This window comes from Emericellopsis atlantica (assembly GCF_019669845.1).
Source record: "Emericellopsis atlantica unplaced genomic scaffold F5Z01scaffold_13, whole genome shotgun sequence".
Lineage (NCBI taxonomy): Eukaryota > Fungi > Ascomycota > Sordariomycetes > Hypocreales > Bionectriaceae > Emericellopsis > Emericellopsis atlantica.
The window spans coordinates 728754-744507 of NW_025764715.1; the positions used below are offsets into that span (position 1 = coordinate 728754).

The 15754-nt window shown below is 53.8% G+C and overlaps 6 protein-coding genes across 6 annotated transcripts; 4 read left to right on the forward strand and 2 right to left on the reverse strand.

Annotated features, from left to right (window-relative positions):
• Positions 1-75: 75 nt before the first annotated feature.
• Positions 76-1465, forward strand: F5Z01DRAFT_681543 (PAF acetylhydrolase; the record flags this gene model as incomplete). Its single annotated transcript, XM_046265701.1, has 4 exons — positions 76-114; positions 211-536; positions 570-798; positions 878-1465. 4 exons carry the CDS (start codon positions 76-78, stop codon positions 1463-1465), a joined length of 1182 nt encoding a protein of 393 aa, XP_046118462.1.
• A 2876-nt stretch (positions 1466-4341) lies between these two features.
• F5Z01DRAFT_109976 (uncharacterized protein) lies at positions 4342-5100 on the forward strand. The gene is made up of 2 exons (XM_046257397.1): positions 4342-4404; positions 4483-5100. Exon 2 carries the CDS (start codon positions 4572-4574, stop codon positions 5061-5063), a length of 492 nt encoding a protein of 163 aa, XP_046118463.1. The 5' UTR covers positions 4342-4404; positions 4483-4571; the 3' UTR covers positions 5064-5100.
• A 1222-nt stretch (positions 5101-6322) lies between these two features.
• On the reverse strand, positions 6323-7486 carry F5Z01DRAFT_687367 (uncharacterized protein; the record flags this gene model as incomplete). The annotated part of the gene is made up of 2 exons (XM_046266006.1): positions 6323-7249; positions 7448-7486. The coding sequence occupies 2 exons, from the start codon at positions 7484-7486 to the stop codon at positions 6323-6325; spliced, it is 966 nt and encodes a 321-aa protein (XP_046118464.1).
• A 360-nt stretch (positions 7487-7846) lies between these two features.
• Positions 7847-8740, forward strand: F5Z01DRAFT_687370 (uncharacterized protein). Its single transcript, XM_046266007.1, has 3 exons — positions 7847-8042; positions 8118-8348; positions 8423-8740. The coding sequence occupies exons 1-3, from the start codon at positions 7909-7911 to the stop codon at positions 8691-8693; spliced, it is 636 nt and encodes a 211-aa protein (XP_046118465.1). The 5' UTR covers positions 7847-7908; the 3' UTR covers positions 8694-8740.
• A 311-nt stretch (positions 8741-9051) lies between these two features.
• On the forward strand, positions 9052-10739 carry F5Z01DRAFT_655603 (uncharacterized protein). Its single transcript, XM_046263514.1, has one exon. The coding sequence runs from the start codon at positions 9405-9407 to the stop codon at positions 10590-10592; it is 1188 nt and encodes a 395-aa protein (XP_046118466.1). The 5' UTR covers positions 9052-9404; the 3' UTR covers positions 10593-10739.
• F5Z01DRAFT_622287 (uncharacterized protein) lies at positions 10725-15119 on the reverse strand (the record flags this gene model as incomplete). The annotated part of the gene is made up of 4 exons (XM_046261256.1): positions 10725-12109; positions 13533-13540; positions 14102-14916; positions 15015-15119. 4 exons carry the CDS (start codon positions 15117-15119, stop codon positions 10725-10727), a joined length of 2313 nt encoding a protein of 770 aa, XP_046118467.1.
• Between the last annotated feature and the right edge of the window lie 635 nt (positions 15120-15754).

The window sequence follows — 15754 nt, forward strand, 5'->3', positions numbered from 1 at the left end:
GGGATCGTCAAAGGGCGCTTCGTTCATGTTAGCAGAGGGAATTGACGCGATGATGAGCTTTCTTTAAGAGTATATATGGGCTTGGGAGCCGCTGTGAAACCCAAGGAGAGAAGAGTACAATTGGCACGCTCGCTCACTCACAACACCTCTTCGGCTTTTACCAACACTTGAACACATTCCACCAACACAACACCCAACCCAGACAATTAGACAATCCGTATCTTTGCTGTCCTTTCGGTGCTCTCCGCTGCCGCTGGCGCCGTGCTACTCCCAACTTCCAATGGCCCCTATGGAGTGTCCATGTTTGTCGAAAGCTTGACGGACGAGAGTCGCATCGACCCTGTCGCCCCCGGGAACAAACGACACCAGCGTCAGGTCTTGATCTCTATATTCCTGCCCATCGACACCAAAAAAGTCACCTCCGAGAAGCGCACCATTCCCTACATGACTCCTGCAGTGGCTCAGGTGTATGACACCCTCGCCGAGTCGATCGGGTTGCCCAACGACACGTTCGCCTCGTTTGAGGTTGAGTCAATGTACGTAAGGCCCGAAAAGCTGTGCGGTAGCAGCCAGAAGACAAGGGGTCAAGCTTCCAACACCAAACTCCCGCTTGTTCTGTTCTCGCCGGGCTCTGGCCAGTCGCGTCTCCTCTATGGGGTCATGGCCCGGTCGTTGGCCAGCGAGGGATATGCCGTTGTCACCGTCGACCATCCATACGATGCGCCTGTCGTCGAATTTCCCGACGGACGAATCGTAACAAGCGTCAACGTAACAGCTGACGATGAGGCCATGAGTAAGGTGAGTGAGACTCTGTCCGTTCCTGACACTTTTCTTTCCAAGCAGACCACAGGCCTAACCCGTCTCCTACTCTGGACAGGTCCGCGCTGCCGACATGTCCTTTGTCATTGACCAGCTTCAAACATTGGCCAACGTCTCTCTTGAGCTGAGAAAGCACAAGGCATCCATCGAATTCCGCGAAATCGTCATGTACGGCCACTCCCTCGGCGGTGCGACAGCCGCAGCAGCCATGCTCTCGGACCCGCGTATCAAAGGCGGCGTCGACCTCGACGGGCGCTTCTTCAACCCCGTCCTGAACAAGGGCCTGCGCCGTCCCTTTGCGCTGCTGGGACGGCCTGGGCATCGGTCCGACGACGCTACCTGGCCCCAATTCTTCTCCAAACTGCGAGGACCGCGCTTCGAGATGGAGGTCGCCAAGACGCTGCATGGATCCTTTACCGATTTCCCCGTGCTCATTGACAGTCTGAACCTGCCGGAGCCTGCCAAGAGCATGGCGGCGGAGCTGGTGGGAAATATCTCGGGCAAGAGTATGGACGTGGTTGTCAAGGGCGTCATGGTTCCATTCTGCGACTTTGTGTTTGGGGGTAAGGATGTGCCGGCCGTCTTAAAGAAGGGACAGAAGAAGATCCCCGACTTGACCGTCCTAGCTTCTGATGCTCGCCCTTAGGGAGTCTCGACTTCTGGAAGTTAACGGCAAGTACCCGGGCACGAGCAAGTTGAAGCTGTCCGATATTATACTAGAAGCTTTTTGGGTGTGCTTTTACACACAAGATCGATCTAACATAGGCAAGGGGATGCTTGCATTATTATTGCGACCCAATATGTAACTACATACGCCTCCTCTATCTAAAACACACGTATCTACAAGTGAAAGACCAAGTAACCTTGCCTCAGGGAACTTCGAATGGTGATGGACCCTAGAACATGTCGCATCCTCCAGCTGAAGCACTCTGGGGACTGCACCGCTTCTGGCCAGGATGCCTAGTCAACAAGGGTCTGGTACAAGGGCCAGCCGCACATTCCCCAGGTGATTGACAATAAATCCTCAAGAGAAGGCAGAGGAGACGCTTCCAGATCCAGATCTGCCGCGTGCCAAATTTTGTTCTTAAGGTGGGACGGTGGTTGTTTCTATAGACTGGCGGAATATCTAATGCCCTGCCGTCCACGCCCAAGCTCATAGAGTCGTGTTCGTCACTATATCCTTATAATCTCCAGAGATGACTTTATCTTTCACATACGATCATACCTAGTGGAAAATACGGGATCCCGTCCGCTCTCCTATAGTCAAGCCACTAAGGGGCTGACTAGTAGTTAGGTCGGTGACGACTAGCGAATACCGGCTGTTGTATGTATTTTTGCTCCCCTTATAGAGTGAATAAGACGTTCGTAATCTCTAGTCGCGACCATAGCCACCACATACAGGATAGCCAGGCCGGATAGTTGTGGGCGAAAGTCGATGCCGCCCCGTAGCACTGAGGAATAATTTTCTTGGTCCCTCCTGAGTCCTGACTCCGTAGAGCTCGGAGGATCCTTTTACTCTGGTCCGCGGGAAGAGAGGAGAGAGGATGAAGGGCTTTAGCAATAGCTGGGCCTTTTCCCGTGGTTCGCGTCTGATCGTCACGGTAGATGCACTGAGTGGTGTCTCCTTGGCAGGCAAGACATGCAGGCCTTCGCCCGTTATGTATATCGCCAGCGGCTGGGTAACCCTAGCTAGAAGGAATCGTGGTATGGGATGTTAGGGTTATAGAATAGAAGTTTAGGACACTGAGTAGCGTTCCAACGGAAATGTTGGAGAAGTTAACAGGTGCAGAGTGGAACGGGGCCCATTCCCTATGCTCCTTTGAAAATTGGGACCGGGGCCGGCCCGTTCCGTGTGAGTATTCTAGAGTCAGAATAGTACTTAGCTTTGGGGTCGACATAACGGATCATCAGGATGGTAACATAATCGATCATGCACTTTTCCGAACTGCAACCATAGATCCTCGGGAGGCGGCTATACTCACAGACGTGATTCACCTTCTTTTTATATCTGTTTTCACCACTGCCGAGTGCCGCCTGCCCAGCGCTCTCGGTCCCGAGCGCGAAGCCTGTGTGGACAGCCAAAGACCCTACGGAGCGTACATGCACGCCCAGTTTCTGGGGTAAAGAGTCTGAGCTAGCGGGCTAGGGGTGCAACACTTAATCGCCGCCGGCTTCGCAGCGGCCGCTCCCGTACGTCTTCTTGCCCGCCCCCTGACCTTTCCCCGAATATTCTGCCTCGGCCACCACCTTATTTTGAAATCGCTTTTTGCTAATTAACAGCTAAGCTACAGTCTAGAGGCAACGAAGATGGTCTCGTCGAGTGCCAGTACACCGAGTCCCACTGCGGCAATCCCACATCGCCGTGCAGCTGCGCCTTCTCAGCCGATGACTGGTGCTGCAAGACGTCGTGCTAGATGTGGGTTAATGGGGGTAGGGGCTACGCTCTACAAGTATCTATGGAACGACCGGCAGACTCACGCTATAAATTGAAATTATTATTCCGGTAAAAATGGAGACTTTGGTCCAGTCTCTATCGTGAGACTTTAGTTCTGGGGTCGCTTACATATACAGTTGATCTGGGAAGAATGGAAGAATTAGCCGCCCGCGGTCTAGCCACGTGTGAACGTCTTGGACGACCCGGATGTCGCGGCCAATAATATTCGACAAATCATTTGTCGGTGGGCTGCACTCCGCGTGACTGAGACTCTAGACCGCGTCGGTGCATTCACCATTGAGTGAATCCATCACGCGCCTAGCATCTAGAATCATGCGGTCCGTCCGCATTACAGGGTTCACGGCAGGCTTTCCGACGCTATGCATTCCAGGGTCGATGTGCCCTTTGTCCTACGACCACCGTTGGAATCATCAGCACCGCCAACAGACATCTAGCTTCAACAGCCGCGAGACTACGAGTGCAGGCGGCTCGTGCTTCTGATGAGTGATTGACAAGTGAAGGAAACCATATTTTCTGACTTCCGCATCCTCCCTCTATGAGCTTTTGCTAGCGGCCGCTGTCAAGTCCGGATAGAATCCTACGACGCCACGGGGGCACAGTCATCCTTGTCGATAATGCACATACATGTGCTTTGCCCAATCAACATCTCGTGCGTCTAATTTAAGCACGGCTTTCGCGCGAGGTGTTACCAAAAAGGGAACGCGAGATCCTGGTGCTGACTTAGATAGTGTTGAGAGAGCGGAACAATAGACCGCCCTCAGAAGTTTCGTTCCGCAGTTCTCTTCCCATCTTCTCAGCGTCGCCCTGTTCTGGCCTGGTCGAACAAACACCCCCTCTTGTGCGCTTGCGCCTACAACGTGACGAGCCGTGATCCTTCAGTACGAGTATTTGCGCCGTAACCAAGATGGCCTTCATCGCGCGTGTCGTCGCAGCAGTCGCCCTATTGTCACAGCTCCTCCAACCAGCCTTGGCGCAGGACGATGTTGAGCCCGTTTTCACCTACCCCAGCAGCAAGGACGGTCGCCCCGAGTTCTACGAGAACGACGAGGTCACTGTCCGCTTCGAGTGCCCCAAGGACTCGATCACGCTGAGGGTATTTTGCAGAGATAACAAGGGCATTATAACATAGTGTTAGTTACCCTTTCTTTCTCTGTGGCATTCTTGCCCCGTTCCTCGGGCCAACGTGGACTGATGATGTGTCGCTGCAGTGGCTGAGTATAAGGATGTTTCCTGCGCAAACAAAAAGTACCCAATCCGCATCGACTTTGAGTTCTATTCGTCCAATTGCTGGTTCAACATGGCAGACTACGAATTCAACAGCTCCTTGTTCGGGCTTGCAGAGAAGCCAGCGAAAACAACATACGGCCTTGAGGAGCCCACCACCTCCGTCACGACATCCTCAACACCCGATTCCACGACATCGTCCGAGCCAACCTCCACGGAAACAACTACCGCTGCCCCTGCTGCCTCCTCCGACACTGACAACTCCAGTTCTGGTCTCAGCACCGGCGCCAAGGCCGGTATCGGTGTTGGCGTATCGCTTGGTGTAATCGGTCTGGCTGCGCTGGCAGGGGGCTTCTGGATGGTGAGAAGGAAAAGGGCCGGCGGTGATCGTGGACCGTCCGGCCCAGGGGAGAGGCAGGAGCTGTATACCGAGCCAGCGGGCTACAAACAGCCTGAATATCAAATTCAGGAGCACTACGGCGAAGAGGGATTGAGAAGCGGGAGTGCGGTACCGCCGAGCGAGTTAGAGGGCTCGAGGAGGCCGCAATATGAAATGATGGGCTAGCAAGGCTACTGTAGCTACCTCGGGTAGATGTCAGGACATAACGAAGAGCTGCTGATTATGCTGCCAGTCGCCCCTAATCAGTTCGCGGCATGTGGGACGACGTGGCATCTCGTGAAGGCGACTTTAAGATAAGTGAGCCCTGCGTACTTTTCGGTGCGTTAATAAAGTGATTTCGCACCGTGTCGTGGCTTATGTTGACTTGGTGAGCTGCTCGCCCTATGCGGACATTGGCTGTTACAGGGCTTGGTGACCTTAACATCGGCAACTTGAACCAAAGTGGACCAGGCATCTTCGAGTATGATCGCATAATTGACGGTAACCACCTTCTCTGTCTCGTGTTTCCCGAGGACGGGACGTATTTTCGTCGATTTACGCGTCTAATAGCGCAAGGAAACGAGGCACCGCCGCTTTGTAAGGTCTTATCCTCGTCGAATGCCCACCGATAGGTTCTCCGCGTTAAAACGTGAGCGCGCCGCCAATCCAGAAAGTATGAGCGGAGGTTCAGATACGATTCAGGCGCCGTAATCTAGCTACACCCCCCCAAACCCCATCTCGTAGCTTATTCGTCTTCTCCTGAAGCATAGATCCAGGCACGGGTTGGTGGCAGCAAAAAGCTACCTAGGCAGATAAGCGGGGGCTCACGGTCAACGTCTCAATATCTCGGCCTCTAGAGTTTGGAGTCAGAATTAATTATGTAGCTTTCGTTTTTGGGAAACGAGGCAACGGCGGCAAGGCGGGCTCTTGGAGGGGGAGGGGTGAAGGTACTCCCGGGGGCGGTCGGCCCCTCCTTGGAGATCCGGAGTCCGGACGGCCGTTTTAGCGGAGACCGAGACGGCGTCCGGCCTGTCCGGGTTGGAGCCGCAACACCGCCCCCTCACCCGAGTGACCCCACCGTCCGTCGGGGGCCCCTGTGGAGAGCTGGGTGTTGAGTGATTAGTAGTTAGGGTGGTGACCACCAGCGAATACCGGTTGTTGTATGTACTTTTCCTCCTATTATAGGGTGAACAGGACGTTTATGATGTCTAGTCGCGACTACAATCACCACATACGACCATACCTAGTGGAAAATACGGGATCCCGTCTGCTCTCCAAGCGTCAAGCCACTAAGGGGCCGATCAGTAGTTGGGTCGGAGACGACCAGCGAATCCCGGCTGTTGTATGTTTTTGAAGATCTTTTTGCCTCTGTTAAGTTCTCACAGAATCACTTCTTCGAATTCAACTTTGTTCCTATGAAAAAGATTCTCTCGGCTGCGGAACATTCAACCCAATCTAGCGTACAGCGAATACTTTGTGAAATGCACCTCCTCCAGCGCGCTCGGTGTGGCCCAGAGATCAGTGACGCCTTTGAACTTGCCCACGCGTCCAGGATGCTCCCTGGCCTGGGGCGTCCTCGGGTCCGCAGGCTCAATTTCAATACACCGCATGCCGGGAATATCGAGCCTTTTCCCCAGATCAGCTATGGGCAAGAACAGATTGGGGGCCTCGGCCATCTTGGTGACTGGCGTGACGATGACGGCGCCCCCCTTGGGATCGAACTCCTCTTGCTCAAAGCGCCTCCAGAAGCCAGCCTCGCTCTTCGTCACCCGAACAAAACTGAAAGGCAATCCCGTTTCCGCTGTCAAGTGGATGGTGTCCAATCCGCCCTCCATCTCAGCTGATGCCCATGGCAAATGAGGAAGACCTTGCTTCCAGTGCACGTCGAACAAGACCCCCAGGGGCAAGTAGAATCTGTCGGAGAACTTCTGGGACCATCTGAGATCCATGGGTCCTGCGTTGTCGGCCACATAGGGGGTCAGGATAAGACACCATTGGTGCCTCTTGAGCAGATGAGAGAAGAAGTAGTCCCTGACTCGATCGAGGTCGACATCGTTGTACCAAGGGACGACCGTCGTCATCTCCAAGGCGCCCAGAAAGGCCCAGTATGCGTCGACATCCACCGAGAACTGTCGCGTGGACTTGCCCGCTAGGATGTACAGGGGGGGATCATTGGTGTAGGCAACAAGACCCGACCGAATGAGTCGGGACAGATATTGTGCAGCGGCCGACGGTTCACCGCGGACCCATCGGCCAAGGTCGTTCAGGTAGTCATTCTCGGGGTCGGCATCACTGACCTCAATGAAGGCGTTGCCGATCCGAGTGGCGAGGGAGGTGAAGCCACTTGTCTTAAGGCACGGGCCGCGTCGGGACTGGGGACTCAGCTAACGGTAGACAGCGCTAGCTTATCATCTGCATGCATGCAATGACGGGCATCGTTGTAGGCAGCAAGGACAGACCATGCCAATGATACCAATCGAGTAAAGAAATAACCACCATTGCAGGCTATGTGAATGATACAAGTTCCATGTATTTGAGACATGATTTGTGATGAATGACATCAACTGCACAAAGTGATACTGCATCATAGTCGTCGCCGTCGTCATCATGTTGGGGACCGGGGGCAAGAAATTCGATTCATTGGATGTGATCACTCTTAAGCTTGGAGTTCAAGGTCAGGTTGCATGTCTGCCGTCAGATTCTCAATACAATGCCCCAAGAGATTGCAAAGGATTGGGTGATAGTTAATGAAGCCTGATATACGCACTCGATGACAACTGAGACACGGGTACAACATACATGTACGGTTGCCGTGAGCGGCCGACCGTAGGTTGAAGTGACGTTGCTTCTAGGCGGAGTTGACGGAAGCCTAACCGACTCTACGCGAGAAAGAAACCTCCCTGTGCCCACCGGAAGACTTTTATAAAAGACACCATAGAAGTACTTTTTCAGCAGCCGTCATGACTCTCATCTCGAGAACACGATATACCAATAGCAGTCTAGGCTCATACCTCCTTTTCAAGCTTTCACAATGGGTCAAATGATCTCGGGCCTAATCGACAGCGTCGATCACGACGAGGAGAAGCAGAAGCTCGCCAGCGATGCCCTGACGCAAATGCAGGAGATGGGACAGCAGCAAATCGACTACTTTCAGCAGTTTATCACGTGTGTCATCCTTCATTTCCTCTCTCCTGTCCGCCACGCTTGAGAAGTACTAATGTTAGCGTCCACCTGGCGCAGAAACTCGGCCGCCAACGACAAACGCCTTCCTATTGACATGATCATACACCAAGACTCCATTGTGCGCTGTTCCATCTCTTCCAAGCCATACGACATTGGCAAGGAGATCGGGACTTCTTTTGGCCAGTTTGCCAAGGGCGCTTTGGCTGCTGGATTGGAAACTGTCGTTAGCAGTGGCATCAAGGCACTTGTCGGATCCTACGAAGGAAACAAAGCACTCAGAGACACCTAGTGAGTCCTAACGAGCGCTGTCAGGGTTTCTTGCTGTGATGGCTTCATAGATTTGCTAACACTACTGTCAAAAGTGCTATCACGACGGGAGATCTTGGCGGTATTCAGCGAGTCGATATAAGGATGTTTGCCTGGAAGTATTCTTCCAAGCAGCTGATGGACATCACGAAGGACGTCGTCGCCGTGGCAGTGGTAGTTTCGTCGGTCCGGGCCAAGGACATTGACATATCCACCGTCCGGACCTTGGTTCAGGAACAATACTCGGACGTCAGTGCAGAAGAGCGAAAGCAGATTTTGAACCTAATCCTTGCTGCGAAGAAGGAGGAGCAGAGCGAGGGAGGTTAGATAGTATTACTAGTCTAGCTCTTACTCTCGCATAGCTTAGAGGGCACATCCTTCAACTCTTCAATCCCGCACGCAAATGCACACAGTGGTGTCCCCCAGAATGTTTTCCATGTTCGCGAACTATTTGAGGAAATCAATCAATTGAAGGCAGACGCTAATCGGACTACACGTAAGGAAGGTACTATGTAATTCTAATGTTCACAGTATTAAGCAGCACTTCAGATCGTCCATTGATCCGCGTCGCGAGACTTCATTTCCTTGTATTGCTCACCTGAGCATTGTAGTGCCACCCCCTGAGTCTTATCATGGCCGAGGTCTAGGGTAGCTCCACAGACTGCGGCGCAGTTCGAGTCACAGCCACGATTGATAGGCTTCTAGCGTGGGGTTAAACTCTAATCACACCAAGTTGCCTCACGTGGCACTTTAGTCTACAGGTAATTAGTTCCAACAATCCTGAGACTACATGATAATCATGACGAAATGCATAGATGAGTGCTCGAGCTCATCTCTTCTCACTAAATAAGTAATCTAAAGGGCCCGGATCCGTCCTTTCGCTGCCTGGCTCCCCGCGTACTAGTTTAGTACCTACCCAAACAATCCCACACACATACGTCATACACCCGACAGCTTTACCAACATCCAACAACACGCCCACATTCCTACGAACACCACTCTTCAAGATTTCTTCCAACGCGCATCACATAAGTCACAATGTCCGATTTTGAAGCGCAAATTCGCGAAGCTGCGTCACGCAACACGCAACTCCTTCAGGTCCTCAAAGAAACGGACCACGCCAAACCCAGCCTCCAAGAGCAAATTCGCTACGTCCAGGACCTCGAGAAGGATGTCGCCAACATTGACAAGAAGCTCAAACAGCTCGAGCAGAAGCGTGCCAAGGAACTCAAAGACCACGAAAAGTACCGCGACAGCAACATCCGCCGCTTCGTCTACAAGGCTACGGGCAAGAAGGACAAGTTCGACGCAGCGGCGGAGAAGGAGGAGCGCGAGTACTTTGAGGTCCTGCAGGAAGAGCACCAAGCCAACCAGCTAAAGGCAAACTTGACCGAGCAGCTCGATGCGGCGAATAAGGTGAAGCGCGAGCTAGAGCAGGTGGCAAGGCGACACGACGCCGCGCAGCAGGAGCTCGACCGGCTGTACCACGCCATCTTCAGCGGGCCGACTCCGCAGTTTCCTGAGGAGGACAAGAAGGAGAGGCAGAGCGACCAGAAGATACAGGCGTATCATGAGGCGCGGACCAAGTTTGAGGCCGAGACGCACGTCGTGCGTATGCTCAACGAGGCGGTGCCATTGATCATGGGCGCGCTCAGGCACATAGAGGCGGCACTGCAGCACTCCCGGGTTGACATGTTTGGCGGCGGGGCGATGCACGACATGATGGAACGGCACCAGCTCGCCCAGGCGGAGGGTATGATCCAGCGCGCGCGGATGCAGATTCAGCACGCACGCCAGGCGTCGCCCCTCGTTGGACCCATGCCGCCGATCAACATTAACCACGGAAACATCATGACAGATGTATTCTTTGACAACATCTTCACTGATATGGCCTTTCACGACGAAATCAAGCGCGGAAGGGCTGAGGTGCAACGGTTCGCGGTGGCGCTGCAAGAGCAGTTGCAGGCGGCAGAGGGGAGGCGAAGAAGCATCCAGGGGCAGTTGAAGAGCAGAGAGACGGAATTGGAGCAGGCGAGAAAGGAACTCCAGGAAGAGAGGGGGAGAGCGTTTGAAAGGTATGCGGGCGAGCAAGGGGCTAACACCCATGTGGGAGATCTGCCGCCGGCGTACGAGGAGGCTTCGTCGTCTATAGCTCCACCGCCAGGGCCGCCGCCAGCGCAGACGGGAACACAGGAGAGGAAGCCGTCAACGAACCCTTTCAGGTGAGAAAGTTGACGGCGGTCGTGCACAACTGGGGCGGTTGCCCCTAGATGAAACCCATGTTATTTTTGGAAGGATAGAGTGTTTCTTAATGAGTATTATAGGCGTCCCTTAATCAACATATTCATACTGTTGGACCTAAAGCTTCCCGATATAACCCTGAAGTCGCACCCCCAATCCTCTCATCATTTCCTCCAGCACCAGCTGATTGAAGTCGTCTACCTCGGTGTAGCCATAATACGCCGAATTATAGCACGTGTTGAGACAAATACGGCCCTGCCAAGACCACAGGAAACACTCCAGCCACGGTCCAGTAACAGTATCACCGAACCAAACGTCTCGGATTGTCCACGAGCCATGCTTGGCCGAGTGGCCGTAGGACAAGCTGATGAAGCTGTCGGCAGCCCCGAGGCTCGATACCGCTGGGGTTGTCTCCTGCAGTTGCCTCTGAACGAACTCTGGGAGCAAGGTGCGCACCATGGGTCCCATGGCACTCCAGACCTCGGGATCCTCCCGGGGCACATCTTGCTGATAGAATCGAGACACCTCTTTGACGATCTGCGAGAATGTCTTGCCATCAGGCTCCACTACGCAAGGGAGAACACAATGATGGTTCCCGACCGAGTAAGCCTCAGAGTCGCTCGTGGACGGAAAATACCGACGGAGGTCAAAGTTGCCAAAGGTGGCAAACTTTGTCCCATTCAACCTGTCGGTTCCAGCGTTGCGCTGTCGCTGCACAATCTGCGTGGCGTGGATGACAGCTGCGTGCCAGCTCGCCGTGACACTCAGGTTTTGGGTCTTGCATGCGTCGATGATGGCTTTCGATAGGGTGGCGCTGACCTTGAGACGCTCCGCTGAGTTGCGTAGGCAATGAGGCAGAAGAGGCTGCGCCACGGGTACGCAGATTGGTCTTTCGATGTCCGCGAGCGGCGCGAGGATCTCCTGGGCACGCTGTTCACCCCTTCCTGGGCGGGATTCCGCCACGTCCAACAGGTCGTCTGACCGGAATGGAAGACGCGCTATCTCAGAGCCGTCGATTGTAGGCAGATCCACCTGTACGGGCGACGCGAGGAATTTGAAGAACCGATCCCAAAAGTTCATAATGCCTCTTCCGTCCAGAGTATGGTGCTCTCCCTGCAGAAACAGCTGCTTCTCTTCAGGCATGTAGTTGAGAGTCATCTGCCTTGGTTTGACCATGTCTGTCCAGTGCTCTGTCGTTGTTCTCCCAGGCAACACGAGAAATGTAGTGTCCAGCCAATGCTGCTGCTCATCAGGAGTCAATGGGGACTGATAGAACTTTCCATCTGACAGATTCTCGGCGGCCAGACCAGGGTATTTGCAGCGCATCTGCAGCCAGGCGCGGCGGAGTTGAGAGATCAAGTCAGGGCCCGCGTTCTTCCCCGGAGTGTGCTTGAAGGTGACCCAGCTGGCGATGAGAAAAAGGGCTGGGGAACCTGGGGGCGCTGAGATGGCATTGTAGAGGGCCTCCTGGAAGCCGTATGATTGACGATATGTGTTTTCGCCTTCTTTAATCCACGAAGGAGGACATCCTGGAGGGGGCTCTGTCATTGCGCTACGCAGTTTCAGAGGAAGTAAAGTTAATACAGCAAATATCACCTGGGCTTTTGCGAGCTGACAACAAAACCGCCCTTGAGGTCTAGGTGCGTGCAAGAGATGTGTTCAAGTCCTCAAGCAATGTCAGCCGATGCAAGGAGGGGAGGAGACACGACCTTCCAAATCATGTACTAAGGGTTCAAGCAATGCCCAGCGGCCCAAGCCGCGGTCAAATGCGCAGAGAGAGGGGGTGTAAAGATGAATACAGCCTTTTCCTACTGAAACAATCATTGATCTATTGGGGGAAACTGTGCTGCATCCTCTGCGGAGTGTACTTGCGCAGAGCAGCAGGAATGAGAGCTCCTGTAATCTCGTTTAGGCGATCAAAGCCTGCTTGTTACGCGCGCGGACGGCGAGTCTTTCCAAATTCAACAGTCAAGGGTGATAGACTGATAGCTGGGGATTATAAATACCTGGGTACCGTACCCCAGGACGTGCTAGTCTAGAACCCTTGAATTTAACCGCAAACCCGCCCACGAGCTTCCTCACTACTAATCTTGGCAACCGATATTGATGCAGTTCGCAGTGGCAAATGGCGATAGCCCATGTCGGCATACACCCCTAGCAATGCGCCTCCTCATCCTCCCCATAGTCCCGCTTCCAGACCCCAGGACTATCTTTCAGCAACTGGGATCTGAATCCTATCATGCGTTGTCCACGCGGGGTCAACGTCCTCGCGACCTCCTTGGTCACCAGGAAAGGATGGGCCTCCTCGGGTGTCAGATAAGAGCACTGGAAGACAATGGCAATACCGCGGCGGATGGAGTCAGCCGTCGTATTCGCCCCGCCTCCATGCACCACCTTGCCTGTAATGAAACAGGCGTCACCAGGTTCCATCTCGGCGGGGATGGAATCCTCCGGCAGACCGTTTTCCATGAGATTAGGCCACTTGTGACTCCCTGGAATCACCCTCGTCGCCCCATTCTTGTCTGTGAACTTGGACAATGCGACAATAAAGTTGATGCTGGCCTGAGGAGCGTCCGGGCCGCAAAATGTGAAGATGGGAAATTGCCATTGATCGCGGTGTAGAGGTTGGGCCTTGCTTCCAGGACCGAGGTCGATGACTTGCGCCGTGTTCATCCAGTATCCTCCAGCATCCTCGAGGAAGATGGATTCGCACAACTGGTGCAGAAGCTCGTTCTCCAGGAACTCCTCGCGAAACGTTTCGCTCAGTGTTACAAGATTCAGCAGGCGCTTTGTGTGAGAGCCATGAAAGTCGCGCAACCAATCACTGTTGTGCTTAGAGCCTGAATCAAGGGCGTCCATGGCAGGCTGGATGTCTTCGTTGAGGAGCGCAACCTGCTCAGCGCTCACCAGGTTCTTGATGATCACGGCGCCATCTTCATTCAGCGCTTGGAGAACGACGTCTCTTCCATGGGTGGCTTCCACGTGCTGTATAGTTGGACGGGACATGGTTGCGCACTGATACGAGGCGATGACTTGAATTCAGACAGCATGCAGTTTCTGGAGGTAAGCAATTGGTGTACTACGATCCATGAGGACTTGGAATTTGCCATGGTCATATGTAGTCCACAAGTCCAACACAACTGATGGCCGTGAGAGTCACACCTGTAGAAAACGTCGAGCCAGCTGCGTGTGCAGATGTACATCAGAGACTGGTACCAACATGAATGGAACGCAAAGGAGGCAATCATAAATTGTTGGGTAAACAGGCAATCCTCGCGCCGATCACTGTTGGAGATATGGACATGGGGATCAATAGGCCAAATACCCAATAGCCCGGCTGCCAAACAGGGGCCCCTTTGAATCCTTCAACCTCTGCATCCATGTCCTCAACTTGTCAGCGCTAACCTTGTCCCTGCATATATTGACTGCAGATTACCTGCATGTACTATCGAAAGCAGGGATTGTAGTGAACCACAAGGCCCTAAAATCCCCACGTTCTCTCAAGAAAGTCCGCAATCTGTTGCGGAGGTGGATCCAGACCCTTGAACGACTCGACCAGGTCGAGGTGCTCACCCTGAACCTCGCTCAAGTCATAAGCGCCCAATGCCACCCCTGCCTCCAGATCGGCGACTAAGGTGCGCACTTGCTCCACGCCCCCCGGGAATCGGTCAGGATAGTCCTTTGCGAGATGCATGTTTGAGAGTAGAGGTATGCTGTCGTGGCGGAGAAGGTCTTCCACAGGCTGGAACGTGACCTGCAGAGGACGATCTTGACTCTTGCCGACGAGCGTGACGAGCTCATTGAGTGAGACTGTACTCGCCACAGCCTTCAGCACGCGTGGCCACTTGGGCAGGTCCAGGGCCAGGGCGAGGTATCTTGCCGCATCCGTCGTAAGAGTCATGCTCATCTTCCCCTCACCGTCCCCCGGAAGGATTGCTCGACCGTGTACAGGGTCAATGAAGAAATACAGGGGGCGGAGACAAGTTGAGACGCGCGGCATCCCAAAGTAGTCCATGAACATGCCAGGGTAGAAGTAGGCATACTCGACCGACTTGGTCCGCTCAAGCGCCCGCCGCGCGATCTGATGGAATCTCTTCTCTGGATACGGCAGGAATTCATCACCGACGTCGTATTCCACGTTGAATTCGGAGGGGATGAAGCGTTTGACAGATGGGCACTGATCAGCGGCGCGTATCAAACGCAACTGGGCCTCGCAAGCAGAGTCGCTGTCCATGATCAGCGCGCAGATGACCACTTCGACGCTCTTCTCCGACAGAATGTGGACCACTGACTCCTCCGTGTAGTTTGTCTGGATGATTTGATCATCCTGGTCGACAGGGGGCTGTTTGTGTGAGCAAGTCAGCATGTCGACTGGTCATTGGGAGATGGAGCCGACTTGGTGCGTACCTTGCGCGATAGAATGTACACCTCATGTCTGCCAGTATCAATTACAGCCTGGGCGAGGACACGGCCCAGATCTCCTGTACCGCCCGCGACAGCTACAACAACCATGGTGATGTTCGAAGCAGCGGAACACTGGTGGGGTTGAAGTTGGCCTCGAGGGTGAACGTACACGCCAGCCAGGCTGTTGTCTCGGTATCTCGTATGAAAGTATTCACCCGTTGAGGAAGGGGAGGAAAAGGGCCGTCTATTTTATGCTTCATTCGGCCCAATTACATGTAGCTTCACTGCCAGGGGTCAGACACATGCGTCTACTCAGACAGATCAAGCATGTGACACTCGCCCCCCATCAGCCTCAAGGGAAATCTCGAACTACCAAAACGCACCCAAGAGACCCCGCGGCGGGGGCGTCTAGACATTTCACAAAAACTTGGTTGCGGACCCTGTCCTAAACTGGGTAGGTGTGTGAGAAGCGAGTGTCACCTCCGTTGATTCTCGCAGGCATGCCGTCCGTGCAGGATGTCAGTTGATGACCCGGCTTATACATGCACATACGGACAGAACACGCCGCAAAAGTAGAGAGGGAGCAATCATTGCTGTTCGGGAAGCTCTTTCGACGATCAGAATCGCTTGAGACGGCTCCAGCTTTGAGTACATCCCGCCTCCCGGGTTCGTAGGCGTCGATTTGGCTGTATAAAATCAGTCCAACTTGAATCTCTGTATCTACCAATACCCTCCTGTGGTCT

Excerpts from the sequence above, each read along its gene's own strand:
- F5Z01DRAFT_109976 (XM_046257397.1), top strand. The coding sequence starts at position 4,572 with ATGGCAGACTACGAATTCAACAGCTCCTTGTTCGGGCTTGCAGAGAAG.
- F5Z01DRAFT_655603 (XM_046263514.1), top strand. The coding sequence starts at position 9,405 with ATGTCCGATTTTGAAGCGCAAATTCGCGAAGCTGCGTCACGCAACACG.
- F5Z01DRAFT_687370 (XM_046266007.1), top strand. The coding sequence starts at position 7,909 with ATGGGTCAAATGATCTCGGGCCTAATCGACAGCGTCGATCACGACGAG. Across the intron at positions 8,043-8,117 it reads TACTTTCAGCAGTTTATCAC|AAACTCGGCCGCCAACGACA; the intron begins GTGTGTCATCCT and ends CACCTGGCGCAG. Across the intron at positions 8,349-8,422 it reads AAAGCACTCAGAGACACCTA|TGCTATCACGACGGGAGATC; the intron begins GTGAGTCCTAAC and ends TACTGTCAAAAG.